This window comes from Pholcus phalangioides, unplaced genomic scaffold (assembly GCF_987345545.1).
Source record: "Pholcus phalangioides strain wild (caught in Gottingen) unplaced genomic scaffold, Ppha-v1.0 ptg000008l_1, whole genome shotgun sequence".
In the NCBI taxonomy this organism is placed as follows: domain Eukaryota; kingdom Metazoa; phylum Arthropoda; class Arachnida; order Araneae; family Pholcidae; genus Pholcus; species Pholcus phalangioides.
The window spans coordinates 54,443,334-54,469,186 of NW_028301601.1; the positions used below are offsets into that span (position 1 = coordinate 54,443,334).

Below are 25,853 nucleotides of genomic sequence, written 5' to 3' on the forward strand. Positions count from 1 at the left end.
AAATTAATTTTTATATCAGTGTTTTCAATTTCTATTTCTTATCTCGAAAAAGTATGTACATGCTAGTAATTCAGCTTTCACACAGCTGTTGAAAACGTTTTTCAGCTTCCATAATGCCCTGGAAGAAATGATTTTCAGTTTCGTACAGTCATTCCAAAAATTCATTAAGTTTTTACACGCCCCCCTTTTCCTGTGCTCTTGAAGAAGCAATTCCTCTTTCATGCAGCCCTTTAACAAATTATTGAGGTTTTTTTACATCACTTTTGAAGAATTATTTCAGTATAGCTCAGGGAAAAAGTAATTTAGCTATTAAAAGGCTCTCGAAGGCAAGCGTGGATCCAACACGATGTGACGGGAGGGGCGAATTCTTTTGATCGTCCCGTATTTTACGGGGCAGACAAATTTCCCCGTGTTCGGCTCTTGAGAGGGGCGGTCATTCCCCATGCCTCCCACCACCACCAGACCAACCTTGACCCTGCTCTGTCCCCTAGGGTAGAGGTCTTCAACCTTTTTTTGGCTCCTACTACCTTTACCCACCATCAAAAGAAGAGCACCCTTGCTGCACGTTAGACATACGAATGCATGAAATCAGGAGGATTTCAATCCTTCAATGCGATTTGTTCAAATTGTTCAATCGGTACGTTGATTAAGTGCTCGCGAACACGAAATCGGACACGGGGATTGAGCACTATGGGTGCTTCGGGGAGCACCCATAGTGTGGATCCAGAGTGATATGCCAAAGAAGCGATTCCAGTAGGCAGACATCTTGAGCGTCGGATCATCCCGTATTTCAAGGGACAGACAAATTTTCACCCCTCAGATTATTCGGCTCTTGGGAGGGGCGATCGCCTCCCCCCCCCCCCCCATCGTCCCATCTGGATCCGCGCTTGATCGAAAAACTAACTCAGATTTACCCGGTCTTCCAAAAATTAATTCAGCTTTTATATGGCTCTCGAGATTCTTGAAGCTACAAAAAAACTGAATTTATTCTTCAGTCAAGAATAAATTTAGTTTTTTTATACAGCCTGCCAAAAATTTATTTAATTTCAGTACGGCTCTTGAAGAATTCATTCAGCTGTAACACTGGTCTTCGAGAATTCATTCAGCTGTAACACTGGCCTTCGAGAATTCATTCAGCTGTACCACTGGCCTTGAAGAATTCATTCAGCTGTAACACTGGCATTCGAGAATTCGTGAAGTTTCACTCAGTCGGTAAAAGTAATAGTGGGGGGAAATATGGCCGTAAGCCAAAACTTTTGCTCACCCCACGCTCTAAATGGGCGTATTCAACCGTTTCCACAACGCGGGGCCACATTTCACATTACTATACCGAGGCCCACGGACCACTGACCTATTATTCTACACACACGTTACCAAGTAAAATAGTAATATGGAAATGAAAGTACGATGATGATCAATGAGCAGGAATCGTTCACTCACTTTTCGGCCAGCCTGGTTGTTGTGCAGGTTCATGAGCGATCTTGCGTCGCCTTCGAGTTCCCTGGAATCGACGAACTTCTTGGACAGACGTATCCCATATCGGACGTCGGCGCTGCATCCGCCCCATTTCCAGCTCGTCGGTGGCGAGGGCGGCCGGCGCGACGTCCGGTCACAGCCGCAGTCCGAAACGTTGCCTCGGCTACACCACTGCGTTATGACGTACGTCACTGCCGCAGCACTCACCGAATAAAGAAAAGCAGCTTCTCGGCTACCTGAAAGAAGAAGAGAGTTTCAAAAACACAAAATAAATTCATAAATTAGTTTACTATTCAGAATTGCATGACGAAATCATGGGCAGTGAAAAACATTCAAACTTTTGATGGATCATTCCATGAGTCATTAGGTCCCAGCCCATTTTTTAATCCATCATGCCTCCAGTTTTCATTAATTTTAAACAAGTGCTTTCGATCTTTTTTCGCGTCCCTGGCATCACCTCTGTCCCCATCATCAGATGGAAAGCATCCATACAGCAACCTTGTGGCATGGGTTCTAACCATCGAGCTTCATATTAATGGAGGGAGTATTGAGCCGCCGCGACGGCAGCAACACATCGAATACAAAAGAAATCACGTGACGCGTTGAGTAACATAATTCGTGTGTATCTTGAAAGAATTAAAATGACAGAATTAAGGAAAGAATTAAAATTTAGGCGTTGATGAAAAGGATAGTTCCAGAATTAATGAAAATGATAGTTCCAGAATTAATGAAAAGGATAGTTCCAGAATTAATGAAAATGATAGTTCCAGAATTAATGAAAATGATAGTTCCAGAATTAATGAAAATGATAGTTCCAGAATTAATGAAAAGGATAGTTCCAGAATTAATGAAAATGATAGTTCCAGAATTAATGAAAAGGATAGTTCCAGAATTAATGAAAATGATAGTTCCAGAATTAATGAAAAGGATAGTTCCAGAATTAATGAAAAGGATAGTTCCAGAATTAATGAAAATGATAGTTCCAGAATTAATGAAAAGGATAGTTCCAGAATTAATGAAAATGATAGTTCCAGAATTAATGAAAAGGATAGTTCCAGAATTAATGAAAAGGATAGTTCCAGAATTAATGAAAAGGATAGTTCCAGAATTAATGAAAATGATAGTTCCAGAATTAATGAAAAGGATAGTTCCAGAATTAATGAAAAGGATAGTTCCAGAATTAATGAAAAGGATAGTTCCAGAATTAATGAAAAGGATAGTTCCAGAATTAATGAAAATGATAGTTCCAGAATTAATGAAAAGGATAGTTCCAGAATTAATGAAAATGATAGTTCCAGAATTAATGAAAAGGATAGTTCCAGAATTAATGAAAAGGATAGTTCCAGAATTAATGAAAATGATAGTTCCAGAATTAATGAAAAGAATAGTTCCAGAATTAATGAAAATGATAGTTCCAGAATTAATGAAAAGGATAGTTCCAGAATTAATGAAAAGGATAGTTCCAGAATTAATGAAAAGGATAGTTCCAGAATTAATGAAAATGATAGTTCCAGAATTAATGAAAAGGATAGTTCCAGAATTAATGAAAAGGATAGTTCCAGAATTAATGAAAAGGATAGTTCCAGAATTAATGAAAAGGATAGTTCCAGAATTAATGAAAATGATAGTTCCAGAATTAATGAAAAGGATAGTTCCAGAATTAATGAAAAGGATAGTTCCAGAATTAATGAAAAGGATAGTTCCAGAATTAATGAAAAGGATAGTTCCAGAATTAATGAAAATGATAGTTCCAGAATTAATGAAAAGGATAGTTCCAGAATTAATGAAAATGATAGTTCCAGAATTAATGAAAATGATAGTTCCAGAATTAATGAAAAGGATAGTTCCAGAATTAATGAAAATGATAGTTCCAGAATTAATGAAAAGGATAGTTCCAGAATTAATGAAAATGATAGTTCCAGAATTAATGAAAGCAATGATTCCAGAATTAATGAAAGCAATGATTCCAGAATTAATGAAAGAAACAAATCCAGAATTAATTAAAGGAATTTTTTCAGCATTAACTGAAAGAAATTATTCCAGAATTATTAGAAGAAATAATTTTTAATCTTTTTTTTTTTAATGTTTAGAAGAGTTTTCTATCCTTTTTTCCTGATCTTTAAAAGACAATTAATGGCAATATTTAGAGACTGAACTGTACATTTCAATTGGGAAATTGCAATTAATTCTGTGTAATTATCTTTCATTAATTCTGAAACTACCTTTCATTAATTCTAGAATTTTTTCTTTACGTACATGGTACAGGGTGTACCATGATATTTCACCCCTGACATTTTGCCCCTGGTATTTTAGCTCTGACATTTCGTCCTTGCTATTTTTTCACCCCTTACATTTTGCCCTGGACAGGGCCAAGTGATTGGATGAGTGGCCAAATGAGTTGATGAGTGACCAAGTAACTGCGTGAGTGGATGATCTTATGAGCGACTAAGTAACAGGGTAAGTGGCCGTATGAGTGAGTGATCGAACGAGTGACAGTATGATTGAGTAAGTCTTTCATATATGCACTCACCCGATCGGTCACTCTGTCGGTAACTCACCCGCTCCCTTGGTCACTCAACCGCATACCCAATTGTTGATTCATACGGTGGTAACTCACCCACTCACTTGGGCCCGTCCAGGGGGGGGGGATAAATTTATCGGGAACGAAACGAGCTTGGGTCGAAATGTCGACAGCCAAGTATCCATAAACCCATCAAAATATACAGAGCGCCTCGGTCCATAGAAGGCTAAACACTGGAACAGCTGCATATAATATGTATTTAAAGTACCAGAATTCCAGGCTATAAATACTGTACATCGAAGTAAAAAACCCGTTCGTGTAGAGCAAATTATTTCGAATGCCGCCTTCAATTAACAAAAGCCGAAAAAAGATACACCATCTTCTTTCATCTTTCCTAGAACTATTACATAGGAAAAATAAAATAAAACACTACACGGCAGTTAGTTGAGATGAAAATTGATGACTCCGGTCATTTATCACGACGCGACCGTGACTAGTTGATAATCTCGAACCAATCACGATTTAGCAGCGGTTGGTGTTTCACCAATGGCGTCAATCACCCATTTCTCTTTTTTTTTTAACCGCATTTTCTTTTCTTTTTAAATATCTTTTCCAACTTTCTGCAGGAAAAAAAATGCCAATTATATAGCAAAAAAAAAGTAAGAAAAGAAAAATATATTAAGAGAGATACCCGTTTTTTTTGTATATATTGAGCGACCCTTTTGATGCCCCCTCCACCCTCGGATAATGGTTTGCTTCTTATTTCTTTCTAGGCTATTAATAATAAATATTTGAATACGGTGCACTTTCTTTTAAAGGGGAGTTGATACCTTTAACGTGGTGAAAAAGCTATGCTCTAATCCAGGGGTTCTTAACCTACGGGTCACGACCAAAACGCGGGTCACAGGGGGATACTAAGATGGGTCGTTCGAACCCACTAACCGCCGGGGATTCTTCAAATTCAAAGGAAATCTTGAGCCAGGAAATAACCAGGGAATCTTGAGCTTTGGGGTGACGATCCAAACTTGATTCTCAGGGGGCTTCCGAGATGGGGCTTAAAAAAAAAAGAAGTCAGGGATTCTTGAGCTATGGGTCACGACCCAAGATTGATTCGCAGGAGCTTCGAAGATGAGTCGTTCAACTGAACTTACAGCAAGCAAGGGATTTTTCGAATTCAAGGGTCTTTTCCGAGAAGGGTTTTGCAAATCCATTTACAGCCAGGATTCTGCAGTTATGGTCACGACCATTACTTGATTCGTAGGGGATTTTTCGAGAAGAGTCAAACACAAATCCACTTGGAGCCAGCCAGAGATTCTTGAGCTATCAGTTACGACACTAATTTGATTAGTGGGGAGGAGGGGGAGGTTCCGAGAAGAGTCACACAAATCCACTTGGAGCCAGAGATTCTTGAGTTATCAGACACGACACTAATTTGATCCGTGGAGGGGGGGGGGAATTCCGAGAAAAGTCAACAAATTCACTTGGAGCCAGAGATTCTTGAGTTACCCGTCACGACACTAATTTGATCCGTGGGGGGGGGGGGAGTTCTAAGAAGTCACACAATCCACGTAGAGACAGAGATTCTTGAGTTATCAGTCACGACACTAATTTGATTAGTCTCCGAGAAAAGAATCAACAAATCCACTTGGAGAAAGAGAATCTTGAGTTATCGGTCACGACACGAATTTGATTCGCCGATTCTTCCGAGAAGAGGGTTGTACAAATCCACTTACAGCCAGGGGCTCCGAGAGGAATTATACATTGATTTCAGCCAGGGATTCTTCAGCTATGGGCCACGACCCAAACTCGATTCACAAGAGCTTCCTGGAGGAGTCGTACAAATACACTCACAGATTTGTTATAAATGGACTTATTGTGACACTGGTTTCATTAATTTCCAAGAAGAACCAGTCCCTTGTATGGGTCGTGAAGCTAATATTTTTGTTGATTTTGGGTCGCTGCTGAAAAAGGTTAAGAACTCATGCTCTAATAGAAATGTCATTACTACTTAACCAATGTTTCATTTCAAATTTTTCACATATATTTTTGATTGCATATGCTATAATATGTCAGTATAAAGTTTCACATACCTCCAATACTTAATTTTTTTACAAATTTTCAAGATAATGCATTAAAAACAGCTTGAGCGCATGATAAAATGGCATGACGTCAATGTAATATAATAAAAACTGATTCAAAATATGCCTAAAGGACACTGTTCAGTTCGTTAAATGAAGCAAATATTTGAGATTTCATTGACTGAATCTTGTTTGAAATTAAATTTCAAATTTCGAAATTAAATAAATTTGAATTTAAAATCTAACTTTTCAAATAAAATTGAGTCAATAAAATTTCCCTCAATATTTTGCGTCATTTCGCGAACTGAACCCTTTAGACATATTTTTAATCAATTTTTATTCAATTACATTGACGTCATGCCATTTTATCATGCGCTCAAACTGTTTTTAATGTTAAAAGGTATCCCCCTCGAAGCAAGGGTGTTCCACCTTTAGGAGACCGCAAGACACTGATTTGAAAACATGCCCACTTGATCTGCAATTGTCTCACATGTTACTCAAGTGATCTACAATTGTCTCCTGAGTTACTCAAGTGATCTGTAAATGTCCCGCAGATCAATTAAGTGATCTGAATTAATCAACTGAATTAACGGAAAACGTTTGCTCCTCATTTATGTTGTTTTTTCCCCCACTTCTTTTTTAAATTCAAATACCACAGAGGATATTGCATTTTGAATCGAGGGAATTTCTTTTGTTGGCCACAAGAGATGCAGGGCAACAACTCAATGTACTCACCAATACTATGAGGAAGACAACCATAAGTATTCTTTATGGGCATTGTATAATATTTTATCATGTGTATATATTGTTTATAATTTTTGTTAATTGCATTTTTAATTGGGTTGCTGTATTTTATAGCTGCTTAAATATATAGCATCCATATTTTTATGGGTATCTTTTTCCCAGCCACCTCGTTGGGCATTTTGCCTGCTGTGGCGTTGTATTTGTATTTATCTAATTGGGTCTTTAAGCACGGGATGTCCATATAAACCATTATTTTTATTTTAATAACTATACGACCCCTTGAAGTATGAATGACAGATATCTGAAGTCCACACTCTATTTGGATATATTTTTAATTAGGCGTATGCCTCTCTAGGATCAACGGTTCGCCAGTAAGTTGTGGTGCCATCTGTTAGCTATGCATCCTGTATACAAATTTGCACATTAAAAAAGAATGTGTGTATATGAGACTGTAAAACATAATTCAAATTTCCAGAAGTGAGAAAACCATTTCACCTTATCTTCTGTGCAAAAAATCCGGGACAGACTGTATTAACAATCGAGAAATTTCGATAATTTTCAAAACGGTGTGAAAAATAGCGGCGGGAATTAAATTCCATTTCACCAGCTATCTGTTTTAATAATGTGAAACAGACTACTTTGATGCAATTATCCTAAATCCTAAATATGACATAGTGGCCTGTGAGTTCCGACTGAAATTGGCAAACAGTGCATACCCCTGAGTCATTTCTTAGCCATCCTGGACTAGTAGTGCGATTTTCGCCATGGTTGTATATGTTTTATATCAAAATTTTATTATTTTAAAACTAATATTTTTAAACTACTTAGAGTTTAATATTTCCTTCCCATACTGGGTTATTAATGTAGGGGGGAAAGAAAGCTTAAGCAGGCTGGAGAGGAAATAAAAGGCAGAAAGTCACTCAACAGGGCAGTGACAGAATGTCACTTCATCAGCCTGTTAGGGCGTCATTAAGTTATAATTAATGCTATTCTTTTAACATTAATCATTCATCATAATGCATATATTACCTACTCTCATTTTTATATTCAGCGTCAACCACATATCATATTAATAAATGCGATTATATGTTATTAAATGCGGTTAATTATGATTATTTGATTAAATATATATTATCTACAAATTTGATATTTTGCAGTTGGTCTAATTATATATAGTTTCTTATATACATTTTTCACAATCCCGGTACCTCCTGTCTTTTCATAACCAGAAAGTTTTTGGGCCTGGAAAAAGCTGATATCTGATCTTTTGGGTAAGTGGATATTTCCCTAAGATGTTGGTATTCTGACTCTTCAAGAGTTTGGAAGAGATTATTAGCCAGCTTTTGAGTAAAGGCGTGTATGGTGGGCATTCCTATATCGTTTCTTATACTTCTATTCCTGATGAACCACACAATTGTGGCTCCCAGCATATATCCCTTATTGTTTTGATATTGTTCTAATTTAACCATGTGTTGATTGCTCGAATAGAGCCACACTGGTGCAGCATATAAAAGTATGGATCTGATAGCCATTTTGTATACATTTAATTTGTTCTTGATAGTCAATGTTGATCTGCTTGCAAGTATGCGTTTTAAAGTGTGTTTTGCTACGTCAGCTCTTTGTATTACATAATTGCGTTGTTACACAAATATCAATCGTTTGTCAATTATTATTCCCAAGTATTTAGTACTTATAACAGGTTCAATGAATTTTCCCTCAACCACTATTCCAGAATCTGGGGGTAGATTTAATTTTCCTGTGATCCACATAAATACTGTCTTATCTGCATTTAGTTCAACTCTGCTGTTTTCGCACCATGTTTCGACTTGATCAATTAATTCTTGTAAATTACTTAATGCCTTCTGTGGTTTTCTATCTGTACAAATTATTATTGAATCGTCTGCGTACAGCGCAGTAATACCCTTAATGACCACTGGAAAATCATTCATGTGATAATTGTGGAGGCAAGGTCCTAAAACACTGCCTTGCACTATAGATGACCTAATTCGTCTAGTTGTAGATATTGTGTCATTGATTTTTACATAAAAAGTTCTTGCTGCCAGATAATGACGTACAATTTTAATTATGCTAAAGGGTAGGGCCATTCTAATCATTTTATAGAGCAACCCCTCATGCCACACTTTGTCAAATGACTTACTTAAATCCAACAGTGCAACTGCAGCTGTATCATGATAAATTCTAGCTTCTTGGAGTGTTTCCATAACTCTTAATAATTGTGTGGTTGTAGAATGACCGTCTCTAAATCCATGTTGTTCGGGCCCAATTGTTGGATGAGATTTTTCGTAAGTGTTGATACGCGTTACCACAACTCTCTCGAATAATTTTCCAAAATTACTAAGCAATGAGATGGGTCTCCAATTGCTTGGAAAGTGCAAATCTTGGTCAGCTTTTGGTATAATTTTAACAATTGCTGTTTTCCAGTTAGATGGAAAATATTTGAGCTTCAGCAATCTATTAAAAATTTTGACAATATATTCTAAAATATTATTGGGCAAATTCTTCAGTGCCATATTTGAAATTAGGTCATGCCCAGATGCTTTCCGAATTTTCAAATGTTTTATTGTTGTTTTTAATTCATTGATATCTGTTGGAGTGAGAGCTGTTTGTGTTTCAGGTGGAGGGTTATCAAAATATTCATTAATAGTTCTAAGCACTCTCTCGACCTGAACATTTGAAGTATTAGTGTTTGGTGAGAATTGCAGTTCAAAGGTATCTGCAAATACTTCTACCTTATCTTCATCTGTATATACCAGTCCATGCGGGGCATGGATAGATGTAAGTCTTTGGCTACGGGGTTTTTGTGCTCTATAAATTTTATAGAACGACCCATCCTCACAATTAGCATCTTCCAAGAACCTTAGAAATCGTAATTATAATATAATTATAACATAAATATGAAGTTATAATTAATAATGTTAATATATATAAAATATTATTTTTTTGAAATATTAAAACTTGCATAATCTATTTCAAAAATTCTTTTCTGAAACTAAAACTAAAACAATGAATATTATTTTAAAAAAAAAACTAGTAAAATAATGATATTCAACATAAAACTGTTTTACTACATTTGGCACTCACATGAAAATATCAAATGTATATATTTTGTTCAATAGATGGCACTTGAAATATCGAATTATTTTGTTGAAAACCAAATTTTTATTTGGTTTGAAAGAAATGTCATTGACGCATACATGGTCATTGAAAAGAAAATATGAGTACAGTGATACTCGGCTAACGAAAATGGTTCGTTCCGGAATCCCGTTCGTTAGGCGAAATCCTAGTAAGTCGAAACGCGTTTTCCCCATAAATTTCTATGAAATTTCGTTCGATTCGTTACGGGTTCTTTTGCTCAAAATTTAAAAAGATTTAAAACACCGAAAATAACGCTATAAAAAAGATAAAACCTATTTAAAAGCCAAAATTGGATAAACGAGAATCCATAGGCTACAGTAAGGTTAGAGATACTGGGAGATATTTTCATATTGTACACTAATGTATATGTTACGGTAAAAGCCCGAAGAGAGAGTGGTAAATCCTAGGTTTTACCAAGTCGAGTTGGTAAAAGCCCGAAATACGCTTGAAAACGTATACATTTCGGGCTTTTACCAAGCACTTCGGTTTTTCCAAACTAACATTTAGTAACTTTCATGAGAATTAGTAAAAATGCGAATTTTCTAATTTTCATAAATTTGAAAGCTTGTCATTTATCAATCACAACGATCCTGATGATAATTAAGATCATAATCAACTAATTAATTAGTCATTCAAATTCGTGAAAATCGGTAAAAAATGCGAATTTTACACACAAGTTCGTAGGTGTCTCCATCCATTTGTGATTTGGCCAGCTCATTTCTGCGTCGGATACATGCAGGTTGTCATCTAAGCCTCGTGCTGGCCCTTTGGGCTATACGACAAGGTCTGTCAATCGGACGCTGAGTGAGCAATCCTGCTCAAGATGTTTTCTTTAAAAAATTAAATGTTCTTATGTCAGTGGTACGAAATCGTTGCATGTAGAACTGTGCCATACATCGTCATTATCATGTCTCCTCTCCCGGGGGCCCTAGCCTATCCCCAACCTAAATTAAAAACTACGCTAGTGGTTCCTACTGGGTGCCCATAAACCATATTCTCTACTAATGACCTCACCAGTAGCCCAGCAGAAAAACGATATACAATCAAACCAAAACTCTTGGTTTCAAATTAAGGTAGGCAGATCTGCCTCTCAGTTGAACAAAACAAATTATTTGTTTTGTTCATTAATTAATTTTTTGCCAATCCCAATTTTTTTCTCACATTTCTCCATTTATTTTTTTGCCGGCCCGAATTTCTTTTTTTCAGTCTATGCACTTTTTGCCGGTCCGCAAACTATTTCTCCAATTCTTCGCGAAATTTTTCAACTATTATCACCGGTCCGTAGTTTGTTTTCTAGACTAACGTATTTGAAGTTGGTCTTCAGTGGTTCCCAACTTCACGGAGCGAATGCGAGCCGATCTCCCCTTTAAAAGGTCTCGTCACAGAGAGCAACAGGCCTACAAACGGTACAAATATGCAATCAATACACTTCATTCACTTCACTTCTGAAATATAGATAGCAGCACTTAAAAAAACCAGGCACAACACTATAGATACGCACTCAGACTGTTAGGTACACGCACCCACACTTCCGGCACAATTCACTCGGTAGTAAATTGCCCATGGCAATAGACCAGATTGTGTTTGGTTTGAAAGCAGTAAAGCCTAGGAAAACAATCAAGTACAGTGTTTCCCAACCTTTCTGATGTCGTCGACCTCCCTCCACCTAGCCTGGGATCTTCGGCGTGGCCTCCTCCATAGCAAATTTGCTAGCTAAAATAGTACCATACAACCTCGATAGTGAATTTTTAGCAAGAATCTACAGCGTGAGAAAACAAAAAACAATAGAAATCGCCGCAGGGCTAGAGTCCTGTCAGCCCCGCAGGTCCACACGGATCCCCTGCAGTGAAGTTCAATGCTCTACGGACCTACTCAACACCACCTATAGAACAAGGCCTCCGCACGAAGCTCTTGACGTCAACGAAGAAGGCCATTTCTCGTATCGCCATTGGGTATGCTGCAAAAAAAAAGGTTAAGATATCGCATGCGTCAGCCTGCTATATCCAATGGCAATAGGTGAAATGGCCTTCTTCAGTGACGTCACGAGCTGCTTGCGGAGGCCTTGTTCTATAGGTGGTGTTGACCTACTCCCCCGTAGCGAAAACAATTTCTAGCACTCCCTTCTCCCCCCCCCCATAAAATCCAAAACGCATTGCTTTTTAACAATGTGCATATCATACAAAAATTTTAGCAATTGATTACAATTCCACAGCACTAAACGTGTCACCAATGGTAATAAATGAACCCCTTACAAAGTACTCGCCGTCCACGGGTTGAAAAACACTGGTCTAGTGAATTACGTTCATGAAAATTAAAATAACATAAAAACAAAACAAAAAAAACCCGTACAAGTGTTGATTGTTTGGCTTCCACATTTGTAATCCATCGATCCAGCACAACACAACACGACTCAGAGACACCGAAACACCACACGTGACCCTCCAGCACCCACGTGACTGGAGGGGGCCCCCATACCGAAAGGACTGCAAATCATTCCCATACGTATAAAGATTACACAAGATAAGAATCTGATAAGACGGGGATAAGATCGTTTTTTCTCTCTCTCTCTCTCTTTTCTACCCTGTCATCTCAGAGGATAAGAGAAAGAAAACTATTAGCCTAATAGCTCTTACAAGACCTCTCGACATCTCAAAAGTAACTTCTACGCACACAAAGAAAGATGGAGTACACTATTACATTAACAGTACGGAGGGTTATAAATAATTTTGGGGAAGTGTCGCGTAAAAACGTGGTTCTCTCGGCAGTTCTTTGTTAATAAAGGACTTGAGAGATAATTAATTGTACGTTCCTTTCTTTTTTACGGACAACCTGTTGTCGATTTCTTTTCGAGAGGTAAGTAAGTACCGCAAAAAAAAAAACCCCCCAGAGAAGGCACCGGTAGCACTTCTCTAATTGTATCCGTGTCAAAATGACTGTCCCACGTGCAAAGAAAATAATAATAATAATAGGAGAAAAAAAGCTAGCGGGACACCTAAAAGGTATCAAAATAAAAAAATATTAAAAAAAAAACCCCGATATAATTTGAAGGTAGAGATAATTTATCCATCCATCAGAGGTCGATAAGAGGCTCCTATCGCGGTTTGGTGTCGTCGATAACCGCTTATTAAATCACTATTGGCTTCTGTTCTTTTGCCCTCCTCACTTCCAGAAGGGAAATATTAAGGAAAATAAAGGAGATTTTTATCTATGGTAACTAACGCGGAAAACAAACCCCCGGGGCTGATGTTTTCGTATATGTGTGGTTTTTAGAATGCGCGAGTGGCTGTGGTTTATGACCATTCCTATTTCTTTGGAAATGCTCATGGGTGAGAACATGAGTGTGTGATTGATTTTTGTTTTTTTTAATATTCTTTATACCAGCGGTTCTCAACTGGTGCTCCGTGTGCACTTCCCGAGGGCTCCGCGGCGACTCGAGAAAATAAAATAAATCAGTAAATTTGATAGATAAATAAAAAAAAAGAGGTCTACAGGGGTCCACCACCAAAATTATATACAAAAAGGGCTCCTTGAGTCAAACAGGGTTCCGCCAAAGAAATTATATACTGAAAAGGGCTCTACGAGTCAAAAAATGTTGAAAACCGCTGTTTTATACCATAGTTTCCCAAACTTTTTTGTTCCATCGCCCCCTTCATCAGCATTTTTTTTTTTCCTCGCATCGCCCCCCCAAACTCAAGTGAACCCATAGGACCCTATGTTAAGTCCGTAGCTTCTATCCCCCCCCCCCGGATCATTCCATCGCCCACCAGGGGGGCAATATTACCCACTTTTGGAAACACTGCTTTATATCGAAGGTGCGCAATTTTCGGGACAGTGAGATTGGTTTGTAAACGTGTCGCGGGCCACTTGAGTGATCTGTGACAGCGCCGCAGGTCGCTTAAATGATCTGAAAAAGATGTGCGGTGTGTGTCTGATCCAAAGTGAGCTGGGAACGTGCTGCGGGCCACTTAAATGATCTGTGAATGCGTCACGGTTTGCTCAAGTGATCTAGAGATAGCGCGGGCCACTTGAATGACGTGGAAGTATACCGCCAGTTACTTAAGTGATCTAGAGATACAGCGGGCCACTTGAGTGATGCGGAACTATACCGCGAGTTACTTAAGTGATCTTACAGATACCGCGGCCACTTGAATGATGCGGAACTGTACCGTGAGTTACTTGAGTGATCTAGAAATACCGCGGGCCACGTGAATGATGCAGAACTGTACCGTGAGTTAATTCAGTGATTTAGAGATACTCCGGGCCACTTGAATGATGTGGAACTGTACTTGAATGATGTGGAACTGTACTTGAATGATGTGGAACTGTACTTGAATGATGTGGAACTGTACTTGAATGATGTGGAACTGTACTTGAATGATGTGGAACTGTACCGCAAGTTACTTAAGTGATCTGGAGATACCACGGGCTACTTGAATGATGCGGAACTGTACCACGAGTTACTTAAATTATCTGTAAATATGCCGCGGGTACCGAAAGTGACCTGGAAACGTGCCGCGGATCACTTAAGTGACCTGCAAATGTTCTGCGAGTTCCCTATTTCTCTGGAACTGCGCCGCGGTCAACCAGGCGATCTGTAAATTTACCGCAGGCCTCCATAAGTGATCAGAAAATGTGCCGCGAGCCACCTGAGCGGTCCTGTAAATGCGTCGTTTGGTTAATTTTCATAAAATTACATTTCAGGTGGCGGGCCACATCAGACGACTCCGAAGGCAACATCTGACCCACGGCCTTGTGTTCGACCGGTAAGCTTTAGAGGCTTATTCTTCACATAGACAAATATACTTTACATTTTAGCATCGATATTCAGCAAATTTCTATTCAGAAATAAATTTCTCTTGGCGTAATTAGAAAGAAATGCAAATTTCGTTCGATATTAATCGATATTTTTTAGATTTGGAGCCGTATAAGAATTTGAATTCTCGTATTTTTTCCATGAATATTTTTTTTGTAGGTTGAATGAATGCAACAACTTGCGCAGTTTCTCTGCTCTTCTTTGTTTTTAATTAATTTTTTTTTTCAGATTTTAATTGAATTCTAAAGTTAACCGCGGGATTCATATCTCTTTTGGGCATTTTTGATGAAACGCCCTGTATATCATTCTTTGATCTGTTGATAGAGGTGTCAAAGACATGACGAGACGCATTTTCTTTGGAGGTGTCTATTGGGTAGTGACTTTTCTGTCTGTTAATGTCAATTTCTCGGTTTCGAAAACGCCTGAGTAAAATGCTCCTGAATAGGAACAAAGCGTATGTAACAATAAAGAAACATGAGTTTATTCATAAAAACTGTTTTTGATATGATTCATTCTTATGACGCCAAAGGAAATAGGTGTGCTTGATGTGTGTGAAAATTCCTATTTGAGGGTTGTCGGTCATGAAATCATACAGCATTATCGAATGATTCATGATATGTTTGGAATGAATATTATAAGGAAAATGTAAGAAGAAAGGGAGAAAATTTCGAAAAATATTTAAAAAAAAATTATTGTGAACAAAAATATTAAAGAACAAAACTATAAATTTTTTTTTAGAAGAATTTGAAAAATTTAGGTGAAAAAAAAAATTCTTTGTAAATTGCACAAAGTTGTTTCTAAAATTGAGAAAAAGTTAAGAAATGAAAAAATTGAAAAAAAAAGAGAAAATGGAAGGGGAAAAAGTTTGTTTTCAAAAAATATGAATCGGAAAAATATCTAAAATAATAAATAGATAATTGAAAAAAAAATTGCGAAAAAAACTAAAAAGGGAAAGCCATTAAATAAATTTGAAATATTTTTAAAAAAGTAAAATGGAAATAACACTTGGGAAAAAAACTTTGAACAGACAGAAAAGGAAAAAAAATTGGGGAAAATCAAATACGTATATATTTTTTCCAAAAATTAAATACATATTAACCAAAAAATAACAAAACCAGAAAATAATACAAAAATTTAAAGAAATGAGAGAAAAATTTAAAGAAAAGAGAGAAAATATTTAAAGCCAATAAAAACGATTTAAAGAAAAGGAAAAAAGGTTTAAAGAAAAGAGAGAAAATTTCAAAAAAAGAAAAAAGATTTAAAGAAAAGAGAGAAAAATTTAAAGAAAAGAGAGAAGAATTTGAAGAAAAAAGAAAAAATATTAAAGGAAAAAGAAACCACGAAAAAGGAAAATTATAGAAATGGAAGTGCATATAAAATAATACATAAAAACTATAAGGTTTTTGTTTTTTTCATAAGAATAATAAAAAAAAACTAATTATGTAAATTTAAGAAATCAGCAGAAATTTTTGCTTTATTCAAAAAGAAGTCTAAGTAAAAACAGAGATTAAAAATTAGAAATTTCTAAACAAAAAAATTAGAAATTTCTGAATAAAAATTTCTAAATCGCTTTATATGAATGTGTTTGGTTAATTTATTTTTTAGAAATTTCTGAATAAAAATTTTCTAAAAACTAAATTAACGAAACACATTCATATAAAAGCGCAGGACATGAAATATTTCAATAATTCCCAATGACCAACGAAAAAACTAGCAAAAAAAGCAACACAAATTTTCCTTTCTTTAAAAACCTCCAAATTCGAAACATCATAAAAAAAAAAACCGAACAGTAATAATACTAATAACAACAATAAATTAAGGTAAGTAAGAGGTTAACAACCCTCAAAACATCTGAGTAATTTCCTTTACGCGTTCCACATAATAACAACCTCACCGACGACGTGTCACAACATCTAATTGCTGAATCGAATCGGATACTGAGAGGAAAAATGATAATGAAATAAATATCTATGTATTATTTATCCCTCTCTAACAAGAAGAGAAATACAGTAAAAGGACGATTGAAATCATTCGATATCCCAATCATTCAAAGAGGAATCGGATCCATCTTTCCTTTATAAAAAGGGAGGTGGACGCCCATCTTTACACTGAAATGGACGTTCATCAGTTGAAATAAATCGTCGGGATCGTTTTCGTTTCTCCGCCTGTCTTGGCAATTATATTTCCCGCTTTGAAATCGAGCGAAATTCCAGTCCATTTGTGAAACTTCTCGTTCTTTTTTTTTTTGCAAGAAAAAGACAAGCGCATTTTGCAACCGAAGGCCGAAAAGAGGGGAGAAAAAGATCTAATAAATCTTCTTCTTGCCCTCATTCTTTTCTTCAATAGCCGAAGGAATCGGACAAGATGTCTGCAAGCATCTTAAAGACGGAGATACGTACGGTTTCGTGCACATCGCGATTGGATAAGATGGTGGAATTTCGTGTTGTTTGGTCAGAACATGGTAACTCCAAATATCACAGTTTTGAGGTAAAAAAAATAAAAAATAATGCGTGGGGGGTCATTCAAGTATTACGTCAGCATCGATGGGGGAGGGGGTTCCGATTTGCTGGCTTTTGATGATAAGGGGGGTTTGGAAGATGCTTACGTCATAAACCACCCTTTATGAAAATACGAAATATTCGTAATGGCATCTTATTCGGTGCGCCGAAAACGGAAAAACACCTTCCGATAGTTAATGGGCCACCAATAACTTTGAAAGCCTATTGGGCCTGCACTAACATTCTCCCTATTGATAAGTCCCCTACAGTGTAGGTATAGGGATAGTAGGTGTATTAGGGATCTTTAGTAGATCCCTAAATGTTTCACGGATCGATCACGTGCTCAGGAAATGTGTCCGGGCTGCTTAAATGCTATGGAAATGTGCCACGCATCACTCAAGTGATCCGTAATTATGCCACGGATCAGTTAAGTAATCTGGGATTGTCCCGCGGATAACTTGAGTGATTTAGAGCCGCACTGGGGACCGCTTAAGTGCTCTAAAACTGTACCACACGTCACTTAAGAGATCTCTAAAATGTGCCACGGATCGTTCAAGTGTTCCGGAACTGTGTCGTGGGTTACTTAAGTGATCTTTGAATGTGAAAGTGATCTTTGAGGCTTGCTTCAGTGATCTGAAAATGTGTCACGGGCCACTTAAATGCTCTGGAATTGTACCACGGGTCACATAAGCGATTTGTAAATGTGCCGCTTAGTTCACTTTTACAAAATTAGGTTTCAGGGGGGCAAGCCACATCAGAACACCTTCAGGGCCACATTTGTCCCGCGGGCCAAGGGTTTACCATATATGGCTTAAAGGGTGGGTCACAATGGATTTCTTAAAGCGAAATTTTATTTTCAGTTCTTACCCTTCAAATAGCATTGCATTGAAATTAACATAAATTGATTTTAGTAATATACAAAGGTATTTTCTTTCGAAATTTTAATTAATTTTTTATTACATTAAAATTTTTTTTTTTGTCGTTTGGGGAAACGAGCCCCCTATGCTCCCCTCCCCTCCCGCTTACGTTTCTGATCCCACCAATATGCGTTAGGAGGTATGGGACAGTGCTGACGAAATTTTGCTGACAGGGGGGAGGGGGTCAAAAATGGCTAAAAATTTGCCGACGTAAATACTTGCACGGCCCCCATACACACAAATACAAATGAAAATATCATACATCAGCATGTTGTTTAGCCGTACGCACGTATTTGTGCATTTATCTCACTTGTAATTAGCTATAATTAGCAAGACTTACTTTTAGATCAAAAAGCTATTTTTTTGGAGACATCGTGTTCTGACCAAACACCACAGAATTTTGATCTACGGCAGCGGTCTTGACACATTTCAAACATTACGGTCCAAATTGAACTTTCCACGGAACCCACGGGCCACCAAGTCATACCGTGGTATTCTCGGCTATGAAACAGGCTTCCCTCCCCTAATTCAAATTATTGCGAATTGTTTTTATTTACTCTGAATTAGTTTCTCTCCGTAAATTTGAATTTTTATTTTAAAATAACTTCCTTTCATTAATAAATTAATTGATTGATCTCTTCGATGAATTATTTCTTTTATTAAATCTGAAATTCGTCCCCTATAATTCCGAAATCGTTTTTTCATTATTTTAAAATTTTCATTTATCATGAAACTATTTCTTTCAAAAATTCTTAATTTTTCTTCTCATGAATTATCAGTTTTGAAAATTTTGAAATATTTGATTAAAATTATCGAATATAATTGACAATTCTGAAATTGTTCTCAATAGTTTTGCAATTATTTCTATCACGAGTTCTAGAATTATTTCTATCAGTAGTTCTGGAATTATTTCTATCAGTAGTTCTGGAATTATTTCTATCAGTAGTTCTGGAATTATTTCTATCAGTAGTTGTGGAATTATTTCTATCAGTAGTTCTGGAATTATTTTTTAATAGCTATGAATTTTTATCAATTATGAAATTATTCTTTCAATAATTCTAAAATTATTTCTTTCATCAAGATAAATTATCTCTGTAAATTATGTAATTATGGAAAGATTTGGATGACGAATTTGACTGCTCAAATATGTAGCCTATATGAAATCACATAGGCCTCAAAAACTGTTTTGGCTCGGGGTCCCTTTAATGTATCAAGTGCAGAGCATTGCTATTAAATTGTATAAAGTATCTTACAGTTCTAAATACAGTAGTACAGATTTCAGTTTCCGGAGTTCTTTAGAGAAAATTTTTTTTCGTAATTTGAGCATTTTTCTATCATAAACAGCTATTTTTTTTTCAGAATTATCGACAGGCCACTGCAAAATGCTCCGAGGGCCACATTTTTAATCAACATTCTAAAGCAGGGGGTCTCCAACGCATTGCCCACGAGCCACATTTGGCCCTCGGAGGTTTTTCTCGTGGCCTGCCGATAATTTTCGAAAAATTGTTGAAAACCTTAAGAAACGATTAATTCTAGAATCAGAATCATGGAAATTCAGAATTTTTGAAACAAGTAATTTCAGAATTTTTGAAACAAGTAATTTCAGAATTTTGGAAACAAGTAATTTCAGAATTTTGGAAACAAGTAATTTCAGATTTTTTGAAACAAGTAATTTCAGAATTTTTGAAACAAGTAATTTCAGAATTTTGGAAACAAGTAATTTCAGAATTTTGGAAACAAGTAATTTCAGAATTTTTGAAACAAGTAATTTCAGAATTTTGGAAACAAGTAATTTCAGAATTTTTGAAACAAGTAATTTCAGAATTTTGGAAACAAGTAATTTCAGAATTTTGGAAACAAGTAATTTCAGAATATTGGAAACAAGTAATTTCAGAATTTTTTAAACAAGTAATTTCAGAATTTTTTAAACAAGTAATTTCAGAATTTTTGAAACAAGTAATTTCAGAATTTTGGAAACAAGTAATTTCAGAATTTTTGAAACAAGTAATTTCAGAATTTTTGAAACAAGTAATTTCAGAATTTTGGAAACAAGTAATTTCAGAATTTTGGAAACAAGTAATTTCAGATTTTTTGAAACAAGTAATTTCAGAATTTTTGAAACAAGTAATTTCAGAATTTTGGAAACAAGTAATTTCAGAATTTTGGAAACAAGTAATTTCAGAATTTTGGAAACAAGTAATTTCAGAATTTTTGAAACAAGTAATTTCAGAATTTTGGAAACAAGTAATTTCAGAATTTTTGAAACAAGTAATTTCAGAATTTTGGAAACAAGTAATTTCAGAATTTTGGAAACAAGTAATTTCAGAATTTTGGAAACAAGTAATTTCAGAATTTTGGAAACAAGTAATTTCAGAATTTTTTAAACAAGTAATTTCAGAATTTTGGAAACAAGTAATTTCAGAATTTTTTAAACAAGTAATTTCAGAATTTTGGAAACAAGTAATTTCAGAATTTTGGAAACAAGTAATTTCAGAATTTTTTAAACAAGTAATTTCAGAATTTTGGAAACAAGTAATTTCAGAATTTTGGAAACAAGTAATTTCAGAATTTTTGAAACAAGCAATTTCAGAATTAGTGAAACAAGTAATTTCAGAATTAGTGAAAAAAATAATTTATAAATCAATAAGAGAAATAATTTTGTAATTTCAGATCGAAATTATTTCACAATCAAAAGAACAGTTTCATAATTATTGAAAGAAATGATATCAAGATATATTGAGATGGAAAATAATTTCAGAATTATCGAAATAAATAATTAAAGAATCACTTGAAGTGATTTCGGATTTAAATTGATTTCATAATTAGTAATTCAATCAGTAATTAATCAAAAATTAAGTCTAAATTAATTTAAAAATTATTTCAGAACTAATCAAAATTGATAATTAATGAAAGAAATAATTTCGGAATAATTAAAAGTCTTCAATTATTTTTGTCCCTGTTTAACTCAGGGTTCCATTGGCCCCTTCTATTATATAAGATTCATTAAATTACTTGAGTTAGGTGCCCACTTGTTGTTGGAAAACAAATGTGGCCCGCGACCTCAAACCAAATTTTGCAGAAACGAACTATAAGCGACACATTACCAGGTGACCTTAAGTGACCCGCGTTGCAGTTTCAAGTAACTTGAATGGCCTACTGCACGTTCCCAGATAACTTATGTGACCCGCGGTATATTTACAGATAATTTTAGTGACCAGCGGTGCAGTTCCAGGACATTTTAGCGGCCGACGGAATTTTTTTCAGATCACTTGAGGGATCTACGGCACATTTTAAAGCAACTTGAACGGTCCGTGGCACATTTACAGACCACGTTAGTAACACACGGCAGAGTTCAAGATCTCTCGAACGGCCCGCAGCACGCTCCCAGATAACTTAAGTGATCCGTGGCATATTTACTGATAACTTGAGCGATCCACGGCGCAATTCCAGGGCACTAAAGCGACCCGTTGCACATTTAAAGATCACTCAAGAGGCCAGCGACACATTTCCCGATCACTTAAGTGACCTGCGACGGCGCTGTTCCAAATAACTTCAGTGCCCGCGACACTTTTTGAAATCAATGAAGTGGCCCGTACTCTCTACAAGTTTGAGCACCCTTGTTCTACTGTAAAATACGACTTTCAAATTGCTTTACTTCAGAGTAGGTCAACCGCTTCGTTGTGTTCCCTTTTAGATGCGACAATGTTTCGACAATTACAGTGAAACCCCACTACAACGATATTCGATGTAACGATAAATCCCTCAAAAACGATATTTTTTTCCAAATTTTGTTTGGAATGGTCTTCAGTCTAAAATGTTGAACTCCTCTCGATACATCGATATATCCTTTACCTCGTTACTACGATAAACCCCCCTCTATAAAGATATTTTTTTAAGATGTTTCGAAACACGTTTACAACGATATATTTGTCGCTTCAAAACATATTCGACACATGTTTAAATTCCTCGCAGTTTGTGTCCTGTCGAGGCTGTTTAACAACATCGGTATTTTGCACTATCTACCGTCCGAAAGAGTTAATGAAGTTGCCGTGAAGCGCTACTTTTTTGTGTAATACACAAATGTGTTGTGCGGAAAACTACTTTACTAAGTGAATCAACTGAAATTTATTAATCAACAAATCAATTTAAATTTTTTGTGGTGAATAAACACTCAAAAATGCATTTTATGGGAGTCTACAAACAACGGCAATTCAGGAGCTATGCTAACAAGAGCATAAATTTCATTGTGCTATCTCTCGATATAACGATAAATGCCCCCCCCCCCCACTCTGCAACGATATTTTTTCTTGGTCCGCACTGTATCGTCATATCGAGGTTTCATTGTATTCGCAAATGACTCGTTGGAGTGACTCTCGTTATAAGATGTACTCATTATATCGGGCTTTTACTGTAATCATTCAGCTAAGATGATGCCTAGGATTTCCAAACGTGGGAATAAGATAAAAGTTTCGAATAACTCGCGGCCCCTCCACACGATTCCGAGAAACTTCGGTGACGCCCTAATATGGCGTGACGCACTGGTTGTGAATCGGCCTTATAACTCTACCACAAGTACCGACGGAATAAATACAGTCGAATCCCGTTTCAACGAATACCGTTATAGAGAAAAAAAATCTCGTTTTAACGAACACTTTTCTAATCCCCCAGATAAGTTTACATAGGAACAATACAAATACCTGAAATTCCTTTATAATTTCGTTATAACGAAGTGATTTCCCCGGTCTCTTGGAGTTCGTTACAACGGGATTCGACTGTAAAACAATCCCGGGGCAATGCACGGGGCATATTTGCCACAAAGTTTCTTACCGACAACGAGGACGTGTCCGAAGACGTCCCTGCTTCCGATGGCTGTGCAATTCCACCTGTGATACTTGAACTGTCTTTGGCACTCGTGGACTCCTAGCCTCGCCCCTTCACCGACCGCGGCAACGACGTCCGGCCTGGTTTGGCACATGGCTCGCTGGAGAGACGTCAGACCAGGGATTTTGCTGCAGATATCTGCGGCTCTGACTGCTATCACAGACGGCACTGCTCTAGATGAGGAAAATAAGAAGAATTAATAAAAATTAAAAAGTGCGAAATATAAATTACTTTCGGTGTGTGTGTTTCCGCCATTTTAAAAGATGAGTTTATTACAAAAAACTGGAACACATTTATACAACAAAATATTTGCCTTTAACATCAATCAATCTTTTGCAGTGTGGTCATAAAGACGGACTCGCATCGCGGGGACCCGGGTTCGAGCCCGGGTTATCATGTTAAGAATTGTTAAGAGCGAATTGTTATCATGTTATCAATGATCTAGAATTGTTATCAATGATCTAGAATTGTTATCATATGTCATCATATGTTACAATAATCTGGAATTGTTATCATGAAGTTGAAAATTTTATAATTTCCCAATCTAAGTGGTGAACTTTATTCAAGCTGAGACTTTGTTCATTTTTTCTTTCAACAGCTTATCCCTTCTAGATTGCATTTCTGGACTTGAGTCAGAATTGTTGAAAATTGACTTTCACCACTCTGACTCTTCTCTCTCTCTCTCTCTAACCCACTCATATCGAAGGCCACGCAGCTTCACGATCAAAACCAACAACACAGATTTCTAACCAACCAGTCAGAGAGAGGAGTTAGACCATTACACTCTCTCTCTCACTGTGCTGTGTAAGCAAGTAGTGGAGGGAAAAAAACATTTTGCACACCCAATAGTCCATAATACATCCATAATCGACTTTTTAGATCGTTACGGGAAGTCTTTTACAGTAAAGAAAAAGGGGGATACACACAATGCTAAATAAACTTGAAAAGCTAGTAGGGAATCATCACGAGGCCGAAAGAAAAATCAAATAAATTTTAACGGAACTAGCCTGTCAGCGGAATGAAAAAATAAATAAAAGCTGACAAGTCAATCTAGACAGCCGGAAAACGGATAGAAAAAAAAGCGTATATAATACTATACAATGGGCCATAGTGGAATTTTGAATGGGTTGGGCAACTGGTACTTGAAAAAGCCAACCCTATTCCAAACACCTGATATTTGGGCATCTTTCATTTACCTTTTCGCCGCTAATATATTTATAGTATAAGGAATGGGGGAGGGTTTATATACCAATTTTTTGCTGGTTCTACGATATTGCTCAAAGCTAGTGAGAGATTGAGTTCGGTATCCTTTTGTGGGCAATGATTGCCGGTTCCCCTTCGGCGTTTTTCATTAAGATACCACCATCGACCCTGAAGAGGAGGAATATGGCACTTCCCTTCAATGGAGAATAAATAGAAATAGAACCTTTAATTCCCCCCCCCCCCCCATCGCGGGCCCTGAACTTGACGAGTGAGTTTTTGTGGATTTTTCGTGATTGTTGCCAGTATTCAATTTTGCCGCTGTGTTATTATCGTCTCTTTGTGACGGTACGTATCCAATGTGGATTCGGTGGCACAAATTGAAAAATGGAGACGTCAAGAGTGGCACTCGATTTTTATCTGCTTGGATATTGCTCGAAGATTCAATTTTATGGAATGTTTAGATGTAACTCGGGATAGGTGTTTTCATATTTACAAAATAGATGTGCTAAATGCGAAATTTGCCATTTCTGATGAAATAAATGCAAAATTTGTGTGCCATCTTTGATGAAATAAATGCGGAAATTTGACTTCACCACTTTTTAGTGAAATTTTGATACTTCACACTGTTTAAAGCGAAAATATGTAGCAATTTTGCCGAGTACTTTAACACTTGGCCTCGCAATTAAACTATTAATAAAAAAAAGTTTATCGTTAGTTTAGTTTGTTTTTGCGAATGAATGCAAAATTTTTGATTTTTCGAATTTTTTTGCGAATGAATGCAAAATTATTTATCTAAAATTTTTTTGCGAATGAATGCAAAATTATTTATTTAAAATTTTTTTAACAAATGAATGCAAAATCTTTGATTTGAAATTTTTTTTCCGAATGAATGAAATTTTTTATTTCAAAATTTTTTAACACGAATGAATGCAAAATTTTGGATTTGAAATTTTTTTTAACGAATGAATGCAAAATTTTGGATTTGAAAGTTTTTTCGTAAATCAATGCAAAATTTTTTATCGAAAAAAAATTTTGTAAATGAATGGAAAATTCTTGACTTGAATTTTTTTTTTTTTTTCATTTTTTGCAAATAAGCAAGAAATTTTCAATTTTATCATTTTTTTGCGAAATTTGGACTTTTTATTTGCAAAATTTATTTATCTCTAGTATATATATAACGACCCATCGAATAAATACTCGCTATGAATGATCGTCGATTTTTATCTTCAAGCTCCGTTGAATTCATAAATATTCAAGAATTTCGCTCCGGAAAAATTCAAAAATTTGAAATAGCTTTGTATTTCATCAATACTGCTACGTGGCGATGTAATGATGATAAGTAATATTATATATATTTGGATTTCCATCTATTTCTAGTTTTGGAACCATGTATCCGGAATCTTGGAATTGGGTATTAGGAGTAATGAAGTATGTGGAATCTAGGATCTAGAATTTCCGAATCCATGCATAAAGTACCGTAATTTCCTGTGATAAACCCGCGGCACACATATCCAATAACTTCATTTTTTCGTGGCATTCTAACTCCGAGGGATTGTAATTAATTTT

At 36.2% G+C, this 25,853-nt stretch overlaps 1 protein-coding gene across 1 annotated transcript in view; it reads right to left on the reverse strand.

Moving 5' to 3' along the window:
• LOC149084534 (protein Wnt-7b-like) overlaps positions 1-25,853 on the reverse strand; it is a 76,404-nt gene that overhangs the window by 13,666 nt on the left and 36,885 nt on the right. Inside the window, exons 2-3 of the mRNA XM_089234951.1 lie at positions 23,031-23,257; positions 1,441-1,712 (exon numbers count right to left, since the gene is read on the reverse strand). Of these exons, the coding sequence (XP_089091077.1) occupies positions 1,441-1,712; positions 23,031-23,257 (499 nt within the window). The remainder of the gene's footprint in view (positions 1-1,440; positions 1,713-23,030; positions 23,258-25,853) is intronic.